General features: G+C 41.0%; 2 protein-coding genes across 12 annotated transcripts in view; one reads left to right on the top strand and one right to left on the bottom strand.

Annotated features, from left to right (window-relative positions):
• The window catches only part of IFT80 (intraflagellar transport 80), a 68,926-nt gene extending 52,528 nt beyond the window's left edge, over positions 1–16,398 (bottom strand). Inside the window, exons 1-4 of one of the 7 annotated variants that reach the window (XM_060274429.1) lie at positions 16,164–16,395; positions 15,403–15,639; positions 14,593–14,695; positions 11,089–11,315 (exon numbers count right to left, since the gene is read on the bottom strand). In XM_060274429.1, the coding sequence (XP_060130412.1) occupies positions 11,089–11,315; positions 14,593–14,624 (259 nt within the window). In that variant the 5' untranslated portion in view covers positions 14,625–14,695; positions 15,403–15,639; positions 16,164–16,395. Of the gene's footprint in view, positions 1–11,088; positions 11,316–14,592; positions 15,640–16,163 lie in introns of all 7 variants that reach the window. The other 6 variants (XM_060274430.1, XM_060274432.1, XM_060274427.1 and 3 more) reach the window with 6 other exon arrangements.
• Positions 16,399–17,017: 619 nt separating this feature from the next.
• Positions 17,018–20,534, top strand: part of SMC4 (structural maintenance of chromosomes 4) — a 47,966-nt gene continuing 44,449 nt past the window's right edge. The window contains exons 1-3 of one of the 5 annotated variants that reach the window (XM_035132515.2): positions 17,018–17,174; positions 18,986–19,172; positions 20,136–20,323. In XM_035132515.2, the coding sequence (XP_034988406.1) occupies positions 19,043–19,172; positions 20,136–20,323 (318 nt within the window). In that variant the 5' untranslated portion in view covers positions 17,018–17,174; positions 18,986–19,042. The other 4 variants (XM_035132514.2, XM_035132513.2, XM_060274419.1 and 1 more) reach the window with 4 other exon arrangements.

Here is a 20,534-nt window from a genome sequence, read left to right as displayed (position 1 = left end):
TCCCAAGAAGCAGGCGTCTTTTAATTTCGTGACTGCTGTCACCATCTGCAGTGATCAAGGAGCCCAAGAAAGTAAAATCTCTCACTGCCTCCATTTCTTCCCCTTCTATTTGCCAGGAGGTGATGGGACCAGTGGCCATGATCTTGGTTTTTTTGATGTTGAGCTTCAGACCATATTTTGCGCTCTCCTCTTTCACCCTCATTAAAAGGTTCTTTAATTCCTCCTCGCTTTCTGCCATCAAGGTTGTGTCATCTGCATATCTGAGGTTGTTGATATTTCTTCCGGCAATCTTAATTCCGGCTTGGGATTCATCTAGTCCAGCCTTTCTCATGATGAATTCTGCATATAAGTTAAATAAGCAGGGAGACAATATACAACCTTGTCGTACTCCTTTCCCAATTTTGAACCAATCAGTTGTTCCATATCCAGTTCTAACTGTAGCTTCTTGTCCCACATAGAGATTTCTCAGGAGACAGATGAGGTGATCAGGCACTCCCATTTCTTTAAGAACTTGCCATAGTTTGCTGTGGTCGACACAGTCAAAGGCTTTTGCATAGTCAATGAAGCAGAAGTAGACGTTTTTCTGGAACTCTCTAGCTTTCTCCATAATCCAGCGCATGTTTGCTATTTGGTCTCTGGTTCCTCTGCCCTTTCGAAATCCAGCTTGCACTTCTGGGAGTTCTCGGTCCACATACTGCCTAAGCCTGCCTCATCCCATAGCCCAACCAATAAGCAAATTCTTCAGTTAATAATCCTTTCTATTAATCTCATATATACTAGAAGTGAAAACTTTTTCTAGAATTAGACATTTAAATCTCATTGAAATCAATGGGACAACAACTTTAGTCCCACTAACAACAGTTAACTTTAGCTAGATTAGGGCCTCTATATTGGTAAACAGTTATGTATCTTCCTATACATTACTCAACTTCAAGGAACCCTTTCCCCATTACAGGTATTTCTTCATCCTTCTATAGGCTAGGTTTCCTTAGTTTTGCAAAAGCAGATATAATCCTGAATGCAATGATAGGTCTGTGATAATTTGATCCTAACAAGAAAGTATTTTTAGAAAACTAAAACATTAGTTAAGAAAATCCTGCAGTGCTGGCCTCTCCCTAATCAAAGTGATCAGGTCACAGCTACCATCTGTGATGTCATGGCACTCACTCCGTTTTGCTGGAGAGTCTTCCCCCTCAAGCTAAAGAACAGATCACCTCTCATCAATAAGTGAAAGGCTTCTGAAGGTAAGTTTCTGGGGAAACCTCTCATCTCCCACTGGGAGCAGCACTTTTCAGGAAAGATCAGCTTCCTATATTTTCAGCCTGCTATGAGGAAAGTTGGATGCAGCTAGATGGAGCTTGGAGAGTGAAGTCAAATGGGCCTTAGAAAGCACTGCTAATAACAAGGCCAGTGGAAGTGATGATATTCCAGCTGAACTATTTAAAATTTTAAAAGATAATGCTGTTAAGGTGCTACACCCAATATGCCAGCAAGTTTGGAAAACTCAGCAATGGCCAGAGGATTGGAGATCAGTCTACATCCCAATTCCAAAGAAGGGCAGTGCCAAAGAATGCTCCAACTACCGCAGAATTGCGCTCATTTCACACGCTAGCAAGGTTATGCTTAAAATTCTACAAGGCAGGCTTAGGCAGTATGTGGACCGAGAACTCCCAGAAGTGCAAGCTGGATTTCGAAGGGGCAGAGGAACCAGAGACCAAATAGCAAACATGCGCTGGATTATGGAGAAAGCTAGAGAGTTCCAGAAAAATGTCTACTTCTGCTACATTGATTATGCAAAAGCCTTTGACTGTGTTGACCACAGCAAACTATGGCAAGTTCTTAAAAGAATGGGAGTGCCTAATCACCTCATCTGTCTCCTGAGAAATCTCTATGTGGGACAAGAAGCTACAGTTAGAACTGGATATGGAACAACTGATTGGTTCAAAATTGGGAAAGGAGTACGACAAGGTTGTATATTGTCTCCCTGCTTATTTAACATATGCAGAATTCATCATGCGAAAGGCTGGACTAGATGAATCCCAAGCCGGAATTAAGATTGCTGGAAGAAATATCAACAACCTCAGATATGCAGATGACACAACCTTGATGGCAGAAAGTGAGGAGGAATTAAAGAAACTTTTAATGAGGGTGAAAGAGGAGAGCACAAAATATGGTCTGAAGCTCAACATCAAAAAAACCAAGATCATGGCCACTGGTCCCATCACCTCCTGGCAAATAGAAGGGGAAGAAATGGAGGCAGTGAGAGATTTTACTTTCTTGGGCTCCTTGATCACTGCAGATGGTGACAGCAGTCCCGAAATCAAAAGACGCCTGCTTCTTGGGAGAAAAGCAATGACAAACTTAGACAGCATCTTAAAAAGCAGAGACATCACCTTGCCTACAAAGGTCCGTATAGTTAAAGCTATGGTTTTCCCAGTAGTGATGTATGGAAGTGAGAGCTGGACCATAAAGAAGGCTGATCGCCAAAGAATTGATGCTTTTGAATTGTGGTGCTGGAGGAGACTCTTGAGAGTCCCATGGACTGCAAGAAGATCAAACCTATCAATTCTGAAGGAAATCAGCCCTGAGTGCTCACTGGAAGGACAGATCGTGAAGCTGAGGCTCCAATACTTTGGCCACATCATGAGAAGAGAAGAATCCCTGGAAAAGACCCTGATGTTGGGAAAGATTGAGGGCACTAGGAGAAGGGGACGACAGAGGAAGAGATGGTTGGACAGTGTTCTCGAAGCTACCAACATGAGTCTGACCAAACTGCGGGAGGCGGTGCAAGACAGGAGTGCCTGGCGTGCTATGGTCCATGGGGTCACGAAGAGTCGGACACGACTAAACGACTAAACAACAACAACAGATGGAGCTAACGAGTTACTCCTTGGCCATGGCTGCTTCAAACTAAAGATGGAATATGCTCACATGCTATCACCATCATCACCATCACCATCACCATCACCTACATCTATAGCAGCTTTCTCCAATCTGTCTCCCATCAGATGTTTTGGACCACAACTTCAATCAGTCCCAGCCACCATGGTCTACAGTCCTAGATGATGGGAATTATAGTCCAAAACATACAGGGTATCAGGTTGTGGAAGCCAGATCTAGAGAAAGATTAGTTGTGGCACATTTTAATGACATCTTATAGTCATTCTGAATTCGAGTAGAGTAGAGATAGATTTAAGATGGCCAATTCATCCATTGTTGTTTGTGGCAAATATCAGATACAGAAATCTATACTGGTGGAGAATGTTCGTACAAGAAAAACATTCTATTGTGAACGAGAAAGACTGAAGTTACAGCATTCTATTACGGAACAGTGCCTTAAGATTTGAAGGTAAAAACATGTTGAGCAAGTGGCCAAGACTGAAAAGATGGATTCAGAGCAGAAGCATTCAAACTGTGAAAGACAGCTAACTGATCTTCTCACACTGTCAGTGAACAGATCATAAGCAGAGAGTTATTTTGCAGTCTCATACAGTTTCACTTGATGGGTGACGCTGGCCATGAAGACAATTTTCTTTAAAAAAAAATCAGATGCTCAAAAACTCATGTGGTGTCTGTTGACATGAGTGGACATATCAAGATTTTTTGAAAAACTTTACTGTTATAGGCTGCATAGAAAAGTGAAATCTTTGACCATATGCTTTATTCATAATATAGTTTGGAACAGAATGTGAAGGGACTCAGTTTCAGCCTTACATTAATTCTCAGTTTTATAAAATACTGCTCCTTTCTTCCTGTTTTTATTATTTAATGAAACCATAAACTGTTCTCAAAGTTGAAGCTGTTTTGCAGTTCTGGAAGGCATTCAAATAAGAGATTAGAGGCCTATTCAAGTACAGCATGTACAGAACCATGTCTGTTATATTCATTTGCTACCACAGACCTCTTAAATATTCTGCTCTGATTTTAATGATTAGTCATCAGTATAACGAAAACTAGTAGAAAAAGAGCCAACATAATTTTTAAGGAACCATTACAGATTGTATTTGATGAATAATTAAAGTGGTAACATAAACATATTTCATATGGGAAGGCAGATTGTAATCCCACCAAACAGATAACAAACCAAAGGAAGAAAACATGCTATAAACAAAAAGGAGAAAGGTTATTGTGTATAGCAGATAACTGAAGCTCAAGTTTTTAACGTATAGCGTTATATGTACTAGAATATGTAAGTGCTGGATTCTAGATATAGACCATTGTTTAAAACAGAATTTTAGAAAGCTGAAGAATTATAAAGATGCTAGCACATACCTGTTATGAATGTCAGTCCTTATATCCTGCCTATCAGGGATTTCTTGTTGGTAGCAGTTCCCTTTGAGGGCATAGTAGTCCTGTGTAATAAGGGCATCATGACCCCTCTGACTACCTTTGGCTTAGTTCCTGGGATTTTAGAATCTTACTTCCAAGTTCTACGGGCATTCTTATAAACTAACCAAAGGGGTTTTCATAGCACTTTGGTTGAATGGTAGAAGATCCTTTCATACAAAATGGTGGACAACATCTGCTGCTCAAAATATAGCTATTGAGACTTGCTGAACCAGCTAAAAGGAGCGTGATGACATTTAAAAAAACCACACTGCTCAAGTATCATTGAATATGCTGCTGGCATTGTAGAGAAGCACTGAGCCCATCCTCACATGGGATCCAGTTTGCACCCTTATGGAGGAGCAAAAGAAAGAAAACTTCAGGACAATCCCATATTTATAATAGCCTGTTTAAAAGGGCTTTTCACTTTCACTACCTCACCTATGTGTCACTGAACCTCCTTCATGGAATGATGCCAATAGCAGTGTTGACTTTGAAAAAAGAGATCTGGGAACATACTAAAATGGAAAATCTGCTATTCTGGCTCATCTTACAGGCATACACAAGGAGGCACAATCATCAGGGGGACATTCAAAGTTCAGGTCTCACACACTCCCGTTGCATAAATGATTTGCCAATGCTTATGTATAAATACTAATTTTAGATTCTGAATGTTATGAACTAAGACTAGTTGCTAGTTGGCAGGGTAAAAAGGGAACTTTTGTTGTAATCCATAAGGATTTAAGAGTCTTTCTTTTGGTTTTGGTTTAACCTTACTTAGTACTGTATAATCTTGCATGCGTCAAATCTTGGAACCCTGTTCCTTTATTGTCACAACTAGTGCTTTGTCAATGGGCAGTGACTCTGACAAAATTAGGGAATGGTCTGGACCAGAATCCTAAAGTCCCATTGAGAAACCTGAGTGACTTTTGATAATAATAACTGGAAAAAACCTTTCAGACTTTTTGTGTGGAAGGGGAAATTATCACTATTCTCTCATACCCCCTTAAGAAACGCAGGGCCGTCTCTAGGCCCGGGTCTGGTGGCACCAGGGGTGCCGTTGCGCCCGCAGAGAGGTGCGGCGGAGGCGGCCCCAGGCGCGCCTCTCAGCTGTTCAGCGGCTTCAGGCCACTCTCCGGAGGCGCGTGGGCCTGGGGCCGCCTCCGCCGCACGCAGGGGCGGCGCAACAGGGGGCGGGCAGCGCCCCCTGGCCCAGGGCCGGCCCTACGGCCAGGCTGGGTGGTGCAGGGCGCTGCCCCTCCAGGCGGCAGCCGCGCTGCGCCCACCCACCCGCCGCGCTGGGAAACGGGGCGGGGGGGGCACTGGAGGGATCCGTCGCACCACGGCGCCAGGTATGCTGAAGACGGCCCTGAAGAAACGGAAACTAGCATATGTCAGAGAACTAATGCTAATTAGTCCTCCACCTCCTGGTGATAATAGTGCCAAGTAAAAGTGTTTCAGTAACTTGCATTGAGCCATTTGTATATGCTTTCCCAGACACCCAACTAAGGCAATCCTTCAATCAGTGCAAGAATTTCTGATTGTGCAATGCAGCATTCTCCCCATCTCCTTTCCTAAATCTGCTCTAGAGGTTCTTACAACGCTACATATTTGGGCACGTTGTGAGAGGTGAGCAAGTCCCATTGTGCAAGTGGAAATCTTTGCAATGACGAGTGCCCTCCGTACGTGTAGTTGTAGAGATGTATCATGAGCCAAATCTCCTTTGAAGTGGACCCATTCAGTATTTGTTTTCATGTTTACCATAGTCTTATCTTATGAGAATGAAACTCCCATGTAATGCTGACTATGACTTACTGCAAATGAGCAAACACATGGGCTTCTAGAGAGGAGATTGTGGCTACTTTGCTCCCCCCACCTTTTTCGGTTTGCTACTACTCTGTGCTTGAGTTAAACTGCAGCTTGGCTCAGCTTACTGTCTGAAGCAGGGCTCAGGGTTTATCTCTCCCAGACAATCCACAAGTTGTAAACCATAGGATAAACCTTGGTTCCAGCTTGTGGTTTGTCTGGAGAGAGCGAAACTACAAGCTCGGGTTTGGACAATAAGCCAAACCACAGCTCAGCTCAGTGTAGCACAAAACAACCAGGCAGGGAGGAGCAAAGTGCTACAATCTCCTCTTTGGAACCCCACTTGTAGTAAGTCATGGTTTGGCTTAACATTATGTGGGAGCTGGGCAACTGTAAACATTTCAGCAAGGAAACAGCTTTTTTTCTCTTTAATGAAAAACCAGAGGAAAACGTAACCCACAATGAGCCTTTGAGATAGAGCAGGATAAAGTGAAGATCCTCGTTTTGTTTTGTGTTTACATTTTTATGCTTGTTATTTTATCACCTGTTTCCTCAAAATATAATGGGATAAAAAATAAATATGTATATTTCCCATTTTGTAGCAATGTTTTCCAAGAATAGTTATGTGAACTATTGTGAGATATTGGGCTATTATGGTGCCAAGCACCATAAAAGCTTTTCTATGAAATCCTATATCATGTATAGGCTACCAGTGTGGTTGGTCTTAAATGTGACAATCACAGATGATTAACTCAGCAAATCCAGGAATTCTATACTACAGCTTTGTTTTTCAGAAGATGTGTTACTCCTGTTAATCTATGAATTATAGCAGCTGTCTAGTTATATATACTTCAAGACATAATGGTCCCTCTATTACATATGTGGTAAAATAAAGGTCTCAGTGGGCACTTTCTACTTTTTACACTGCTATTAAAAATCTAAGATGCATTCATAAAACACAGGGAACTCAGGGGAATTCTGGTTTGCAATATTAATACCATAAATAAGATTAAAATTGGTGTACTATCATGTAAGAGGGATTCTCTTGGTTACATTCATACAGAACCAATTTGTAGGATTTTGACTGATGGCATAGGAATGCTCTGAGAAACACATTACTGGAATATAATGTCTATATATACATAACAGTTGCATTGTTCTCTTTTCAGTGGACATATGTTTCTTTAAAAATGTCTTTATCAATCTTCATGTTGTAGATGCAAAGGAACATGAAAAAGGCCCAGTCCTGTCAGTGTACATACCTTAAAACAACTTAGGCTCAGGATGACAATGGTAGCTTGTTCATTTGCTTTCTAAATATGGGTGTATGTGTGTTAGGATAATAAAATAAAACTATTTGGTTTTAAAGAGATGTTTTATCTTTTGAGGTTTGGAAGGTGAGTACATTTTCCCCTTATGCCTTTGATATTGTCAGGAATTTTTTTAATGCTATAAGTGTGCATTTTTTAATCTTCAGCCATGATAATTATATCAAACAAATTGTTGTATGTACAATACATTCTATTTTACAGTATACTCAAACATATACAGCTACTTACACTATGTAAAAACTTGTTGTCATTTGCCATAAACAACAACCTCCACTGTTTGCTTGGAAATAAATCAATTTACTTCAATAAATGTCCACATGAATGTATCTTCTACCTCTCCTTCAAATCGGAACCAGTGAAGGCGGTGAAGGTCCTCCATCTAGAGGCAGATGGAGGATAGATGGCGGCTAACAGATTGAGGTTGAATCCTGACAAGATAGAAGTACTGTTTTTGGACGGGCAGGTGTGGTAGACTCCCTGGTCCTGAATGGGGTAACTGTGCCCCTGAAGGACCAGGTGCACAACCTGGGAGTCATTTTGGACTCTCAGCTGTCTATGGAGGTGCAAGGCAATTCTATGTCCAGGGCAGCTGTTTACCAGCTCCACCTGGTAACTGCTTGCAGACTGTATCGCCAGAGTGGTGCATGCTCTAGTTATCTCCAACTTGGACTACTGTAATGCACTCTTATGTGGGGCTGCCTTTGAAGGTGACTCAGAAACTACAACTAATTCAGAATGCGGCAGCTAGACTGGTGACCGGGAGTGGCCACTGGGACCATATAACACTGGTTCTAAAGGATCTTAATTGGTCTCAGCCCAGGCACTGAGGTCCTCCTCAGTAGAGACACCCTCCCTGTGGAACACTCTCCCTTCAGATGTAAAGGAAATAAACAACTATCCAACATCTGAAGGCAGCCCTGTATAGGGAGGTTTTTAATGTTTGATGCTTTATTATGTTTTATATATTCTGTAAGCCACCCAGAATGGCTGGGGAAACCCAGCCAGATGGGTAGGGTGGTCTCCTTCTCCTTCTCCTCCTCCTCCTCCTCCTCCTTCTTCTTCTTCTTCTTCTTCGGGTACAATGAGATATGAGCCAGTGCAGGACCCATTTTTTTAAATCCCTTATAAAGTGTGGGTGGGCAGATGATTTTAAGTGCAACATATGTCAGTGGGAGGGAACAGCTGGACCTCCAACATATCTGCACATTTGATTTTTCTCTTGGGGTGCTTCCTGCTAGCTTTGGTGACCCTCAAGGAGAAATATCATTAGGGTAAAACATGTGAATACAGGCTCTGGATTGAGTGGACCTGACCAATAGTGAAGGTGGTTTCTGCACATGCTGTAGGGGGAAGTGAGGGGCAGATGGGGCTCATGAACCTGGGATGGTAGCCCATCTAGGAGAAGGAAAACTCTGATTCTAAAGAAAGGGCTAAGGAGTAAACTCTACACATATCTGCAGTGGAGTCCTTAAGACAGTTAGATGGCAACTACGGCAGCCAAGTTGGTTCCAAACAGATTGCTCTGCTTTCCCTTGGACCACATCAGCAAGGCCAAGAGGAGGGTCTTGTTGTCTGGGCAGCCCAGGATTTCCATAAACACTGTCCAGGCTTGCGTCCCAGAGAAGTCACTTCGGTACTGCTAACACAGCAATTTGACTTCACCTCCAGAGGCCCACTCCATTGTCTTTCAAGACAGATGGATGCCAATAAAACACTGGCAGGTATCAAACAGCTGGTCTGCTGTCATTATGTCCATTTTCAGCCAAATGTCTTAAAGCATTCACTTTTTCTACTATGCAAAAGTAGCTTGCTGTTGTGCACTTCTCAAAAGCCTATAGATAGAAAATTATTGCTTATTTTCCAAGGGTTGTATCCAGCTTATAGTCAAAGTAGACCTACTGAAATCAATGAACTGGGCTAATGTATGTGCATTGATTTCAATGGATCTATACAGAGTGTGAGTTAGTTGGATAAAACTCTTCTGAATTACGCATTTAGCAGTCTTACGGTATTAATGTCAAAATGGATGCAAAATCAAGAAAAAATGGCTAATAGGTTTGCTGACTATAAATGCTTTCTCCTTAGGAAAGATCCATTTGAGAAAAAGTAAACAAATTTGGATTAATAGATTAAAGTGTCAAACTAATCAGTTACATTAATGCAGAGTGAAAAAAGGAAATTAAACTGAAGGTGGGGGTACAAACATAAGTTTTGTTCTAGTACAACACACTCTGTGGGGCTACCGCAAAGCATGTTCCAAAAAGAAAGCTAGATTGCTTTCTGGCATGCAGTTTGTTGACCATATTACACTAGGTTTTGTAACAAAACACTGGTTTACAATTTGTTACTGGGCACCATTCAAGGTTCTTAACTATAAAGACCTAAATGGTTTGTTTCAGATACTCTGAATTTGAAAAGCACCTACCTTTAATTTAAGATCACCTTTGGCGGCTTCGATATTTGTTCTATTAGCAAGAAAGCTAGATTGGTGGGAACATAGGACAGGGCTGTTGCTGTGGTAGTGCACTGCCTATGGGACTTTTTTGCTCTGCATGACTTTGGCTGATTTTATGTGAAATTACTTCCACATTTTTAAAGATTTAAATCATACTAATCTGCCATGGTGGTGTTTTAAAGTTCTGAAGCTAACTTTTTCAAATTGTGGATAGTCTCAGTGGTTCTTTGGGGCCAAAAGGCAACTCAGTATTATAAATAAAATAAATTGCTTATCAAGACAGATACCTGATTTACAGTTAGATTAGAAACCAGAAGGGAAAAAATATATTCTACTAGTCTTGATATCTGATATAGACAGTTGTCCTTGAGTGTCACAAGGGAAAATGTGTGCAGTATTCAATATAGTTCATGTTTACAATTATTCTTATTTGCACTAAAAGCAAGTGGAAAGGAACAATTTAACACAAACCACACCAGGACAGCAGGGATTGCATGTTACATAGTATGTATGTGCATCTAGGCAGAGCTGATTCAAGCTTACCAGAGCTACTCTGCATGTAGATCTAAATTTACCCTTTCCCCCACATCCATGCTACTGCTGACCTACACCTATGGTGTGCACAAGGCAATTTCTGGATTGGACTAGATAAGATTTTGTTCTTAGAAGATACACCAGTTACAAAGCTGTAGCATTCTTACTTGAATTGCTTGCAACATCCCAACACTTTGGTATGTTCTTTCAACTGCTCTTGGAATTTAACTACTGTTTCCCTCTAGAGTGAAAACAAATCATCCCAAATACATGCTTATGTCTGGCCAGTGTATTTACAGTGTAAGGTTAGAGCCCAATGTTTCAATGCAAGGGAAAGCATGCACCCAGGGTACAAAATAAAGTTGCACAAAATCAAGGATCAGAGAAGGTGACACTTGAAAGGAGTCATAAAGTTGGTGATTAAAGATGGTGCATTGTATTGCATAATAATCTCAGCAGAAACTGTAGACTCAAGAGCAGTGCCATTTAAATGTCTGGACATTACTAATTTAGGCCCATTAATTTCAAAGGAACTGCTCTGTCTCATTTGGCTACAACTTTGCATACTGAGAAAATGAAATATTTCAAAAGCATTGTACTCTAAAATAAGCTATATACATCTCCATGATGACTTACCATCAGAACTTGTAAGTACAAAGTTTTCAGCGTGAGTTTGTCTCTTTCCACCAAAACTTTTGGGAAACCAGTGAAGATCGATGGGATAGATATCATCAGGAAGCTTTGCTACTAGTGTTGTCTCACCATTTAACAAGTTCCATTTCATAATTTGGTGATCATCACTGCATGAATAAAGATCGTCTGCTGTGGTCCAGCCTACACAACTAACCAATTCCTTATGTTTTAACAGAATTAAGGAATTTCATAATATTGGTACAGTTAAATCTTCATACATATTGGCAAAGACATATATTATCTTTTCTTCATTAAACTTTTTTGAAAAACATGAATTAAAATTATTTAAACAAAAAAAGATACAGGAAGAGAGAGCTCAACAATCATACCGATAATACTTTTTTCTTGCTTATATTTTCTTTACAGTATTTTTCTTTAAAGGGTTTTGAGATAAAGAGAGAACTCAAAAGATCTATAGCAGTGTTTCTGAAACTTGGGTCTCCAGCTGTTGTTGGACTACAACTCCCATCATCTCTAGCTAGCAGCAGCAGTTTGAGAAACACTGTCTATAGTGTGCATTTATAGGTTGTAACCAGTTTTGCAAGGCCTCTTTAGTTATTATACTACCAGACTTATACAAATCATGAAAATGATAAAGGCTTTTTGAGCACCAAGCTTTAACATCTCCTACAGAAAATCTTCCCAAAAAGGAAGGATAGTATGCTAATAGCAATAGGAGAGATGTAGCTGGCCTTAGATAGATTTTGACCTTATTTGTAAGTGCTCTTAAAAACCAACAACTGGTTCAATTTCACAAAGGTTGTCCGAGCACTAAGAAACCTGGAATATCTTTGTGGTCCATATAAAGCTGGCTGACTCTTAGGACTTAGAAATATTTTTACAGCTTTGATTTTAAGAGGATAGCATTCTTCAAAAGAAACCATTGTATTGGATCTTTCGCGCTTTGCGCATGCGCAGAAGCACCAAATTACAACATGTGCCTGCGCAGACATGGCGCTTCAGGATGCGGCCTTTTCAGGTTGCGAACGGGCCTCCGAAATGGATCCCGTTCGCAACCAGAGGTACCACTGTATAGTATTCTAAACAAACTGCCAAAGTACAATGCTAAGACAGCTTTTAGATTTGAACAAAGTTGCCAAAATAGATTGTTACACATCATGATAAAAAGGTCTGACACCTGACAAGGAAACTAAATAGCCTAGTCTTAGCCATGCAATCTTCATCAACCAAGTCCAGAAAATGCATTTTTTTAAAAACCAACTTTGTACTAATTAAGAAGCACGGAAACAAGTATTTGCAATTCTTAGGACTTCACAGAGGGGTGAAATAATGTTGCCTTTAATTTTAAAATTTGATTATTTGGATTTGATTTAATTTGAATTTGATTATTTGAATTTGCATTTGACACACACACACTTAGATACACAATTCCGGTTTTCAAAAAAGTTAACATGCAAGAACAAGTGACTCAATTCACACATCACATTTTGATTCTCCAAATGATACTTTGGAGGGCTGGGGGAATGCCAGTGCCCTTTTACTATCTTCTGGGTTGATTTCCTCTTTGTTTTTCCTTAGTTTAAAAAGGTCCATTATGATTAGCACTAACCAGGAATTACCTGCAAACCATTATTGGAAACTATGTTTTGTAGGTAATCCAATTTAGTGCTTATTGGTTTGCCCAGCTCAACACATAACAATATTTTTTATTTTACAAGATTTATAGACTGCTTAATTAAAAAAAAGGAATTAAATAGTTTAAATAAAGTACAATTAAACAGAAAAGAGGGCAGTGAATAAGTGAGCCCATTGTATGTTCTGGGTGGTTTGGAGGCTTAAAATATATTTTAATTTAACCTTTTATGTCTAGTGCAAAGCTTTCTGTGCTTTGTGAGTCAATGGTGTGCCACTCTTGTGCTGCATGGATCATGTGTGTAGTACAAGGAACTTGAATATAGGGATACAGAATTAAAATCAAATAGCTAGCACTTAAACTGTTTACAATAACCCATCAACCAATAACCTTTTGCATGTCTGAGCATCAGTGGCGTTTCCTCGCAGATTTAAAAGTTCCATGATAACATCAGTGCATGAACAGGAAATAGATTCTATATGGACACTTCCTTTTCTTCCACACTTCAATGCAACAGATTATGTTAAGTTTTGCAAAATCTTCCTAACTCAAGTAGAAACAAAAAATGGGCAAAAGGATTCTTGCTCCTACTCAAAAACTGTGCTATTTTCTCAAGGAATGTAAGAGTTCTGTTGGATAAGACCAAAAGCCTACCTAGTCAACCATCCTGTTTCACAAAGTGGCCAACCAGATGCATCTGGGAAAGCAACAAGATTAGACTGCCCAACTCAATTGAGAGCACTCGCTTTAGTTGTGAACATGTTAAGAGTAATTTGTATTTTACAAGTGGGGTGTCATAGTTCCCGATAGCTTTTTTTAAAAAAAATTCTCATACACAGATGGGATTATTCTAACAGCCCTTAAGATGCTGTTCAATGATAAGACTTCTATATTCCCTGGCTGCACAACAATATCAATACCGGTATCCATTTGCTCAAAAACAGTAGGTCTGATGTTACTGCCTGAAACTGGACCATTTTTCATGTCACAGTAAGTGACAGTTAATGGTTTTTTGAGAATGTGCAAACCCTGCTTAACTCTTCTCCTAGGACAAGCAAGAGCAGGGGTCCCCAGACTTACCGGGCTTCGAGCTGGAGGGCAGGGAAGTGCGCGCGCAGCGGGCCGGAGGGCGGGGGAGTGTGCGCCCGTGCGCATGCGCACACGCACACGGTCGGGGGGAAATCGCCGAAAATCGCTTGTGCACATGCGTATGGGCCTCCCCCGACCCGGAAGTGCATCGGAAATGACCTCTTCTGGGTCGGGAGAGGCCCATACGCATGCGCACAAAGGATTTTCGGCAATTTTTTTCCGATTTTGAAGATCGCCGCCGCGCCGTGCGCCGTAAGAGCGAGCGGCGGGGGTCGTCGCGGGCCGGATTGGGAGGCCAATTGGGCCGCATCCGGCCCGGGGGCTGTAGTTTGGGGACCCCTGAGCAAGAGCAACACAGTGTTGCCTAGCTGAGTGCTATCTGAATCAGGTACCATAGTTTGCTTTCCTTAGAACCCTTGGCTGACCATCACTGTTTGTTTGGAACTAAACAAATCACACTGATACCAGGTTTAGACATAACACTGTCAGGGATTGTGCTTTGCTGCTCTCATTCACACTAAGGGATCAAAGACAATTTACCAGATATGCAAACTGGACCACTGTAGGACATTAATAACCAAAGTGTATTGTCAAAAAATTGTGTCTTTTTTACAGGGTTTGAGCTCTGAGAGAGACAAAATAATATTTTGATACATTTGTGATTTTTTAAAAAACCACATTGTTACCAGCATTGTTACATTGATATCAAAACATTGACAGCTATCCCTATGACATAGGTTTGAGATGAACAAAGGATATGTTTTGGTTCCTTCAACAGAGATGTCTTTAGTCTCATTATGATTTCTGTTATTGATCATCCCAGTTGCTACATTGATATAAAAAAAATCTTGGTTGCACAGTTAATACCTGTAAAACACATACAAAAAAGTAACCTAAAATATTAATACTCACATTTTAATCAATCATTACCTTCTCTGGCCCAAAGTGGTAATGCAATGTGCTACAGATTTATGCATAAAGATGAGGAAGTGTTTGTATTAACTTTTCAATATAGTCAGAAACTTTGGGAAAGCTCTGGAACCATTCCTAGCAATAAAAGTTACAAACAACTGTTGGAAGAAAAAAAACTTTACAAAAGGTTCCGCAGAAATAATGGACTTTAGAGAACTTCTTCAATTGCCATAACTCCCATTAATGTAAATTAATGGACACTTTCTTATTCAGAAGAGAATATGCCATTATGCACAACATATGCCCTCTAACCTCTTGGGATTCCTGCAACATAGATACTACAACCCACCAAGGAGTTACTATGCAAGGATTTAGCAACAGAAGCAGGCCTTGCAATGATTTGCAGTCTTTTGGTTCCTGGCAGTTGACTACACAATATTGGTTTTGAGCCTATTGTGCTTTATTGTTACTGATTTTGTTCTCAATCATTGGCAAAGCTTTAGCTGATGTTAATTGACCAGACAAAGTAACACCTAGGCAACACAATCCAATGCTTGTTTACTTAGAAGTAAGGCCTATTGACTTTAATGTGGCTTACCAATATAGGGTTCAAATTATAATGGACATGCGACATTTTTAGGGCAGAAATAACCTCTAAGTACCTTCCATGATCACAAAGCACCAATGTTGAATAAAATCCTCATTCCTTTTTTTTTTTTAAAGCATGTGCTGAAACAGGGGGACAACCTGTTTTAGTTACCATCTTCAATTGGCTTCTATGAAATACTGTACTTTATTGTCTCTTACTGATGCTGATGCTCCACATATGAGCAGAAATGGGCATGTGTAAAGATGGCTTTGCCTATGATTCTAGGACCATTTCATCGACAAAGTGACCTCTGCAAGGAATAAATAAATAAATCACTGCAGTATGGGAACAAGATGATTTTGTTTCAAAGGCTACATCTGAGCAGCACCACCACCAGCAGCAGCAGCAGCACCACCACCAGCAGCATCTTCATCTTCCAGCCCCCTTTTCTTTTCAGGACTTTGAAAGCTGCTCCGAGTAAAACGGGATTAAAAATGAAGGGGAAAGCTGCATGTCAGGCTGCAAGCAGGCCTCCCTTCACCCCCCCCCCCCCGCCCTGTAAAGTCCACTGTTGCTTTCTATCCCCAGGTTAATAACTCCCGAGAGCTTCAGTGGGGTCACCCCCAAGGAAGCGAGAGAGTACTGCAGCATCGGAGCTTGGAAAGTAATACGAGAAAGAAAGGCAGTTGCGTACCTGGCTATAACACATTTTTGCAAAACCTGCGCGTACTAAAGACCCCGGAGGTTTCGGCGGCCAGTTACTCGCTCAAGTCTCTGGACCTGACCATTTCCCGTTCCCTCGCCCGCCCCCCACCTGCTCCTTCCTTTTTTTACCTGGGCAAGGTGAGCGCCTATTCCAAGCTCACAGCTCCGTACCTCTGTGAGGAACTCGGGGCGATGAGGCCTCTGCTCCTTAACTTGTGTCCGCGCCCGCTTGCCAGTCAGGTATTCCCGCTCCAAGAGCCCTCAGAAGTTCGCCTTTCTGGCCAAAAGTACTCCCTCCCTCCTCAGCGCTGTTGATGCCAACCGTGAGCGGGAAGCCGCTCGGTCTCTATAGCGACTTCGCGCGAGATTTCTCACTCCCCAGCCCGCCTCCCGCCCGCGAAGTTTCGTTACACTCTCCTTCCCAGCTCAGACCCTCCCAGAGCGTGTGACGGCAGCCGTGACGTCAGGGGGCTGACCTGTCAAATTTCTCTTAAATGCACTAATATTTTAATATATCTATATATGTATAAAATCAGTTTTCGTTATTCCTCCGCTGTTATATTCTATTGGATCTTGTTGCTAGGTGACCGATTCTGCCTGTCCGATTATCCGCGGGAGGGGCTCGGCTCCTTTCCTCTTTCGTTACATTTGGATTTTATACAGTATTTTAATCCTATGTTCAAAAGCATTCTATACACACGCACACATATACGGTATACTGTATATACTTCTCTTCCCTCCTCTATTTTTTTGAGGGGGGGAATGCTGAGGAAAGCATGACGTGAAAACATTCAAATACCCCCCCCTTTCCGCTAACTAACGGAAAACAAGATGGCGGCGCGAGAGGGTTTTCCCCCTCCTCCTTTTTCCTCTCTTCGTTTTTTTCCCCCTCCTTTCAAACCTGTGGGAAGCCGGCCCCTTTTTTCATTCCCCAGCGTCCTTTGCGCGTTTCTAACGAATTTCGTTACGAGTTTGCCGTTTGGGCGCCATTTTCGAGTGTAGAAGCCGCCAAGGCTGCAGGCAGGAAAAGGGAGCTTTCTGCAGCTCGCGCCGCTGATACGTTAGGAGAGCCGTTGGCCCTCGCTCCGTTGGCCCTCGTTCTGGGCCGTGGATGGGGACGAAGTATTCTGTCTCTGGCTGGTAAGAAGTCCTTTTTCGGGGGAGGAACTGTTCTTGCTTTTGGGTTTTGGGGGGGAGAGAGTTTTGAGAAGCTTCCCTCCCTGCGGTTAGAATGAAGGGTGGAACTTTCAGTAAGGTTCATGGACTTGGCTGGTGCTTACTGGTACTTGGGAAACTGGTTCGCTTTTTTTTTATTAAAAAAATTAAATTAAAAATAAAACCCCCACAAACTATTCTATGAGGAAAAAGGCGGCAGCCTTCTCTCTCCCCCTCCCCTCCCCAAACCGGCCGCTTTTTCTTCTCCCCTGCTTTTCCCCCTACCCGCCTCCGTGGGGGTGGGGTAAAAAGCTATATTTGCTGGCGATTTCCGTTGCTATCGGTAAAACCAAGTTGGTCTTCCATTCGCTCCTTGCACTTTTTTTTTTTTGCTGATTTTGGTATGGGCTGTCAGACTATTCATAAACATAATTTTCTTTTAAAAATATTCTTTCCCCCAACCGTAATTTTTATAGTCGTCTGGAGGATTTAATTCTTAGCCGTTGGAGCGGTGAAGTAGATATTTCCCCTTCCCCCCTCCCACGAAAAAAATGACTTCAACTGGTTGCTCTCGGTAAAAAGGCACGTACGCATCGGAGTCTAAGGGGAAGGAGGGCTGGATGATTCCAATGCATTCTTAAAAGAGCATGCATGCCAAACTATTTACTGTATTTTTAAAACTTCTGCGTTCGGTTCACAGCAAAATAATAATAATTTTTATTTCGCGGCCCTGACCTGATGAGTGATATTTGGCAGTAGTAGGTCTGTAAGTGCTTTTAGTAAAGCACCACTAATTAGACCCCCTTGATTGGAAGCAAGCTACGAAGGGGTGGGTGCGGGGAGGAGGTGATGGATTTATGAAGGGTAAAAAGCCCGATTCATTTATTAGGGCGCTTAATTTCCCACAATACTTGTGAGATAACATGCATAAATTAAAACAGCCGTTGCTTTGCAAACCTATTAACGTTTGAAAGCCAACGTCACTTCATTCAGTCCGGATTCCTTTGGACTCCTGGAGGCTATAAATGTCAGTAAAATATAAGTATTACAATATCTTTCCTGAGTATGTTGTTGGCTTAAAGAGAATGTTAATAAGCCTATTTAATTATTGGGTGTGGGTAAGATTAATATAAAACAGTCCACATCCTATATGCATGGGCTGAGATTTTTTATTTGATGTCAGTTATTTAAAGAGGGCTTTTGAACATGATTTTAATAAACCTTGATTATGAGAAGCAAATTAACATCTCCCCTTTCAGTTTCCCCCACCTCAAGTTATATACTTAAACATCGGCTTTCTTGAATTACTCTCTAGTCAGGTACCAATAAAAAAAAGTTGTCCTCTTTTCAAGTTTTACAGTTCTCTTCATTGGAATAAAAGAATGAGAACACATCTTGTTAAGGACTCTATTAAATTATTTAAGCAGTAATTCTTGAGTCTTGAACCTGAACAGAATCCTTTAAAAATAATTCAAATAAAGTGCTGGAGATTACACTTCTTTATTGTAAAGAGATTTCTGTCTTTAAGGAGATTACACCTGTTAATAAAATAGGCAATAGTTTTGTTTTCTATTAAATTAGTTAACTTTTTAATATATTCGGTCAATATGACAGTTGTAAATTGTCAGTTACAATGGAGGATGGGGAGAGAGGTACTACATACTTGTCATAATAGGTTGCCAAATTGCAAAATTAACCCACATTTTAGATTAACATTAGGCACTGGACACACAACTTTATCATTTTTTAATGTAATATGTAGGTCTTTGGGATTTTTTTCATTTGCGTTAACGAAGACGATAACAGGGCTTCTGTAGTTTGGTTGTTTGGAATCGGAACAGCTAACTGAAATCATGCCAAGAAAAAGAACTAAAATATCTACAGCAGCCCATCACAAAGGCAATGAGCCCTTGGATGACTCCTTCAGTGATGGGGAACCTGAAAAAGAAGCCAATATGCACACCCCTGATGTACCTCAGCAAGGTCAGTTTCTCTTCATCTTTATATATTTGGCTCATAAACTTGGCCGTGGAGGTGTCCTGCTTAGAAGCTAGGACAAGTCCAATTTTGCCTTTAACTCTGTGATGGTTTCCACATTAGTTATAAATGTTTCAGGTTAATGTGCTAGAGGCAGTATCTGTCTTCTTATTCCTGGTGTTTAGCCTGTACTCCTTATATTGTGCCAGAAAAGTAAGCAATGATTTAAACAGATATAATTTTGAGGTAGTGTGAGAGTAGTTGTTTGCATCTTGTGTGTCCTTAGGCAAGTACTGTGTATATTTTAAACATGTTTGAGCTTTGCATGTTGTATTGCGAAAGTCTGCATTGAAATGAAGCACTAGGCCACATAATACATTGGTCATCAGACATTTAGGATTTTATTGGTGAATGGGTTAATAACTGAAAAGTGACACCAACAAATTATTCAAAGAAAATGTTGCCTCAATGAGTTAAAAAAATGTTCTACGTCTTCTTGAAATCTAAGTGGCCAGTTTTCTCAGTGTGTGACAAACTTCCTGTCTTTGAGGAATAGTGCTGTTGCTGTCATTATAGCTTGCAGGGCATTGTGCAGAGATCCTCAGACCGCCTCCTTTACAGTGTACGTAAGCTCTGAGCATGCCTGAAAATGCAAGTCTGTAGAAAAAGTTGTTTTCTTTGGATTTGTATGGATGAAAGTCTCTTATTGCCAGCATATTACTTTGAAAATGTTGTGGCTTTAAAGTACAGTTCTAGTGGTAGAATAAGTTCGCTTGTAAATGGAAGCAACGTTCTAGATCCTTTTCCTAGTAATTCAGCCTGTGGATAGAAATTGTTGATTCTTGTATAGTAACGGTGTTACTGGAAGGGGGGGGGATTCTTCTGATTTTACTACAGAGATGAAATATTTGTATGTGTATGTAGTCCTTAAGTGCATGTGTCTTTCTGCTTTTATTTGGAAATTTCTAGCAGTCTCAAACGGAGTAGTTGAAGTAGTTGACAATCACAGTTTAGAAGAGATTTTGAGTAGCATCTCTCCTCCCCCACCTCCAGCAATGACCAATGAAGCTGGAGCTCCTCGTCTCATGATAACTCACATTGTAAACCAGAACTTCAAATCTTATGCTGGGGAGAAAATTCTAGGACCGTTTCATAAGGTATCTTTCTTTTTTAAGTGACTTCTAAGTTGATGTAAGACTCTCTTTTGACTTAGCTGCTCATAGTAAAGTGAAAATTACAGATTGCCAAGTAACATGGGGGCGCTTTAAATGAAAGAATGTGAATTACTATTGTCTGTACTTCTCTTTTCAAGATCTTGCTTTCTGTGGAATTCAAGCAGCTAGAAAAGGATGCATCTTTTTCTATTAT

The sequence above is a fragment of the Zootoca vivipara genome, chromosome 5 (genome assembly GCF_963506605.1).
Source record: "Zootoca vivipara chromosome 5, rZooViv1.1, whole genome shotgun sequence".
Lineage (NCBI taxonomy): Eukaryota > Metazoa > Chordata > Lepidosauria > Squamata > Lacertidae > Zootoca > Zootoca vivipara.
This window is presented reverse-complemented; position numbering and strand designations above follow the sequence as displayed.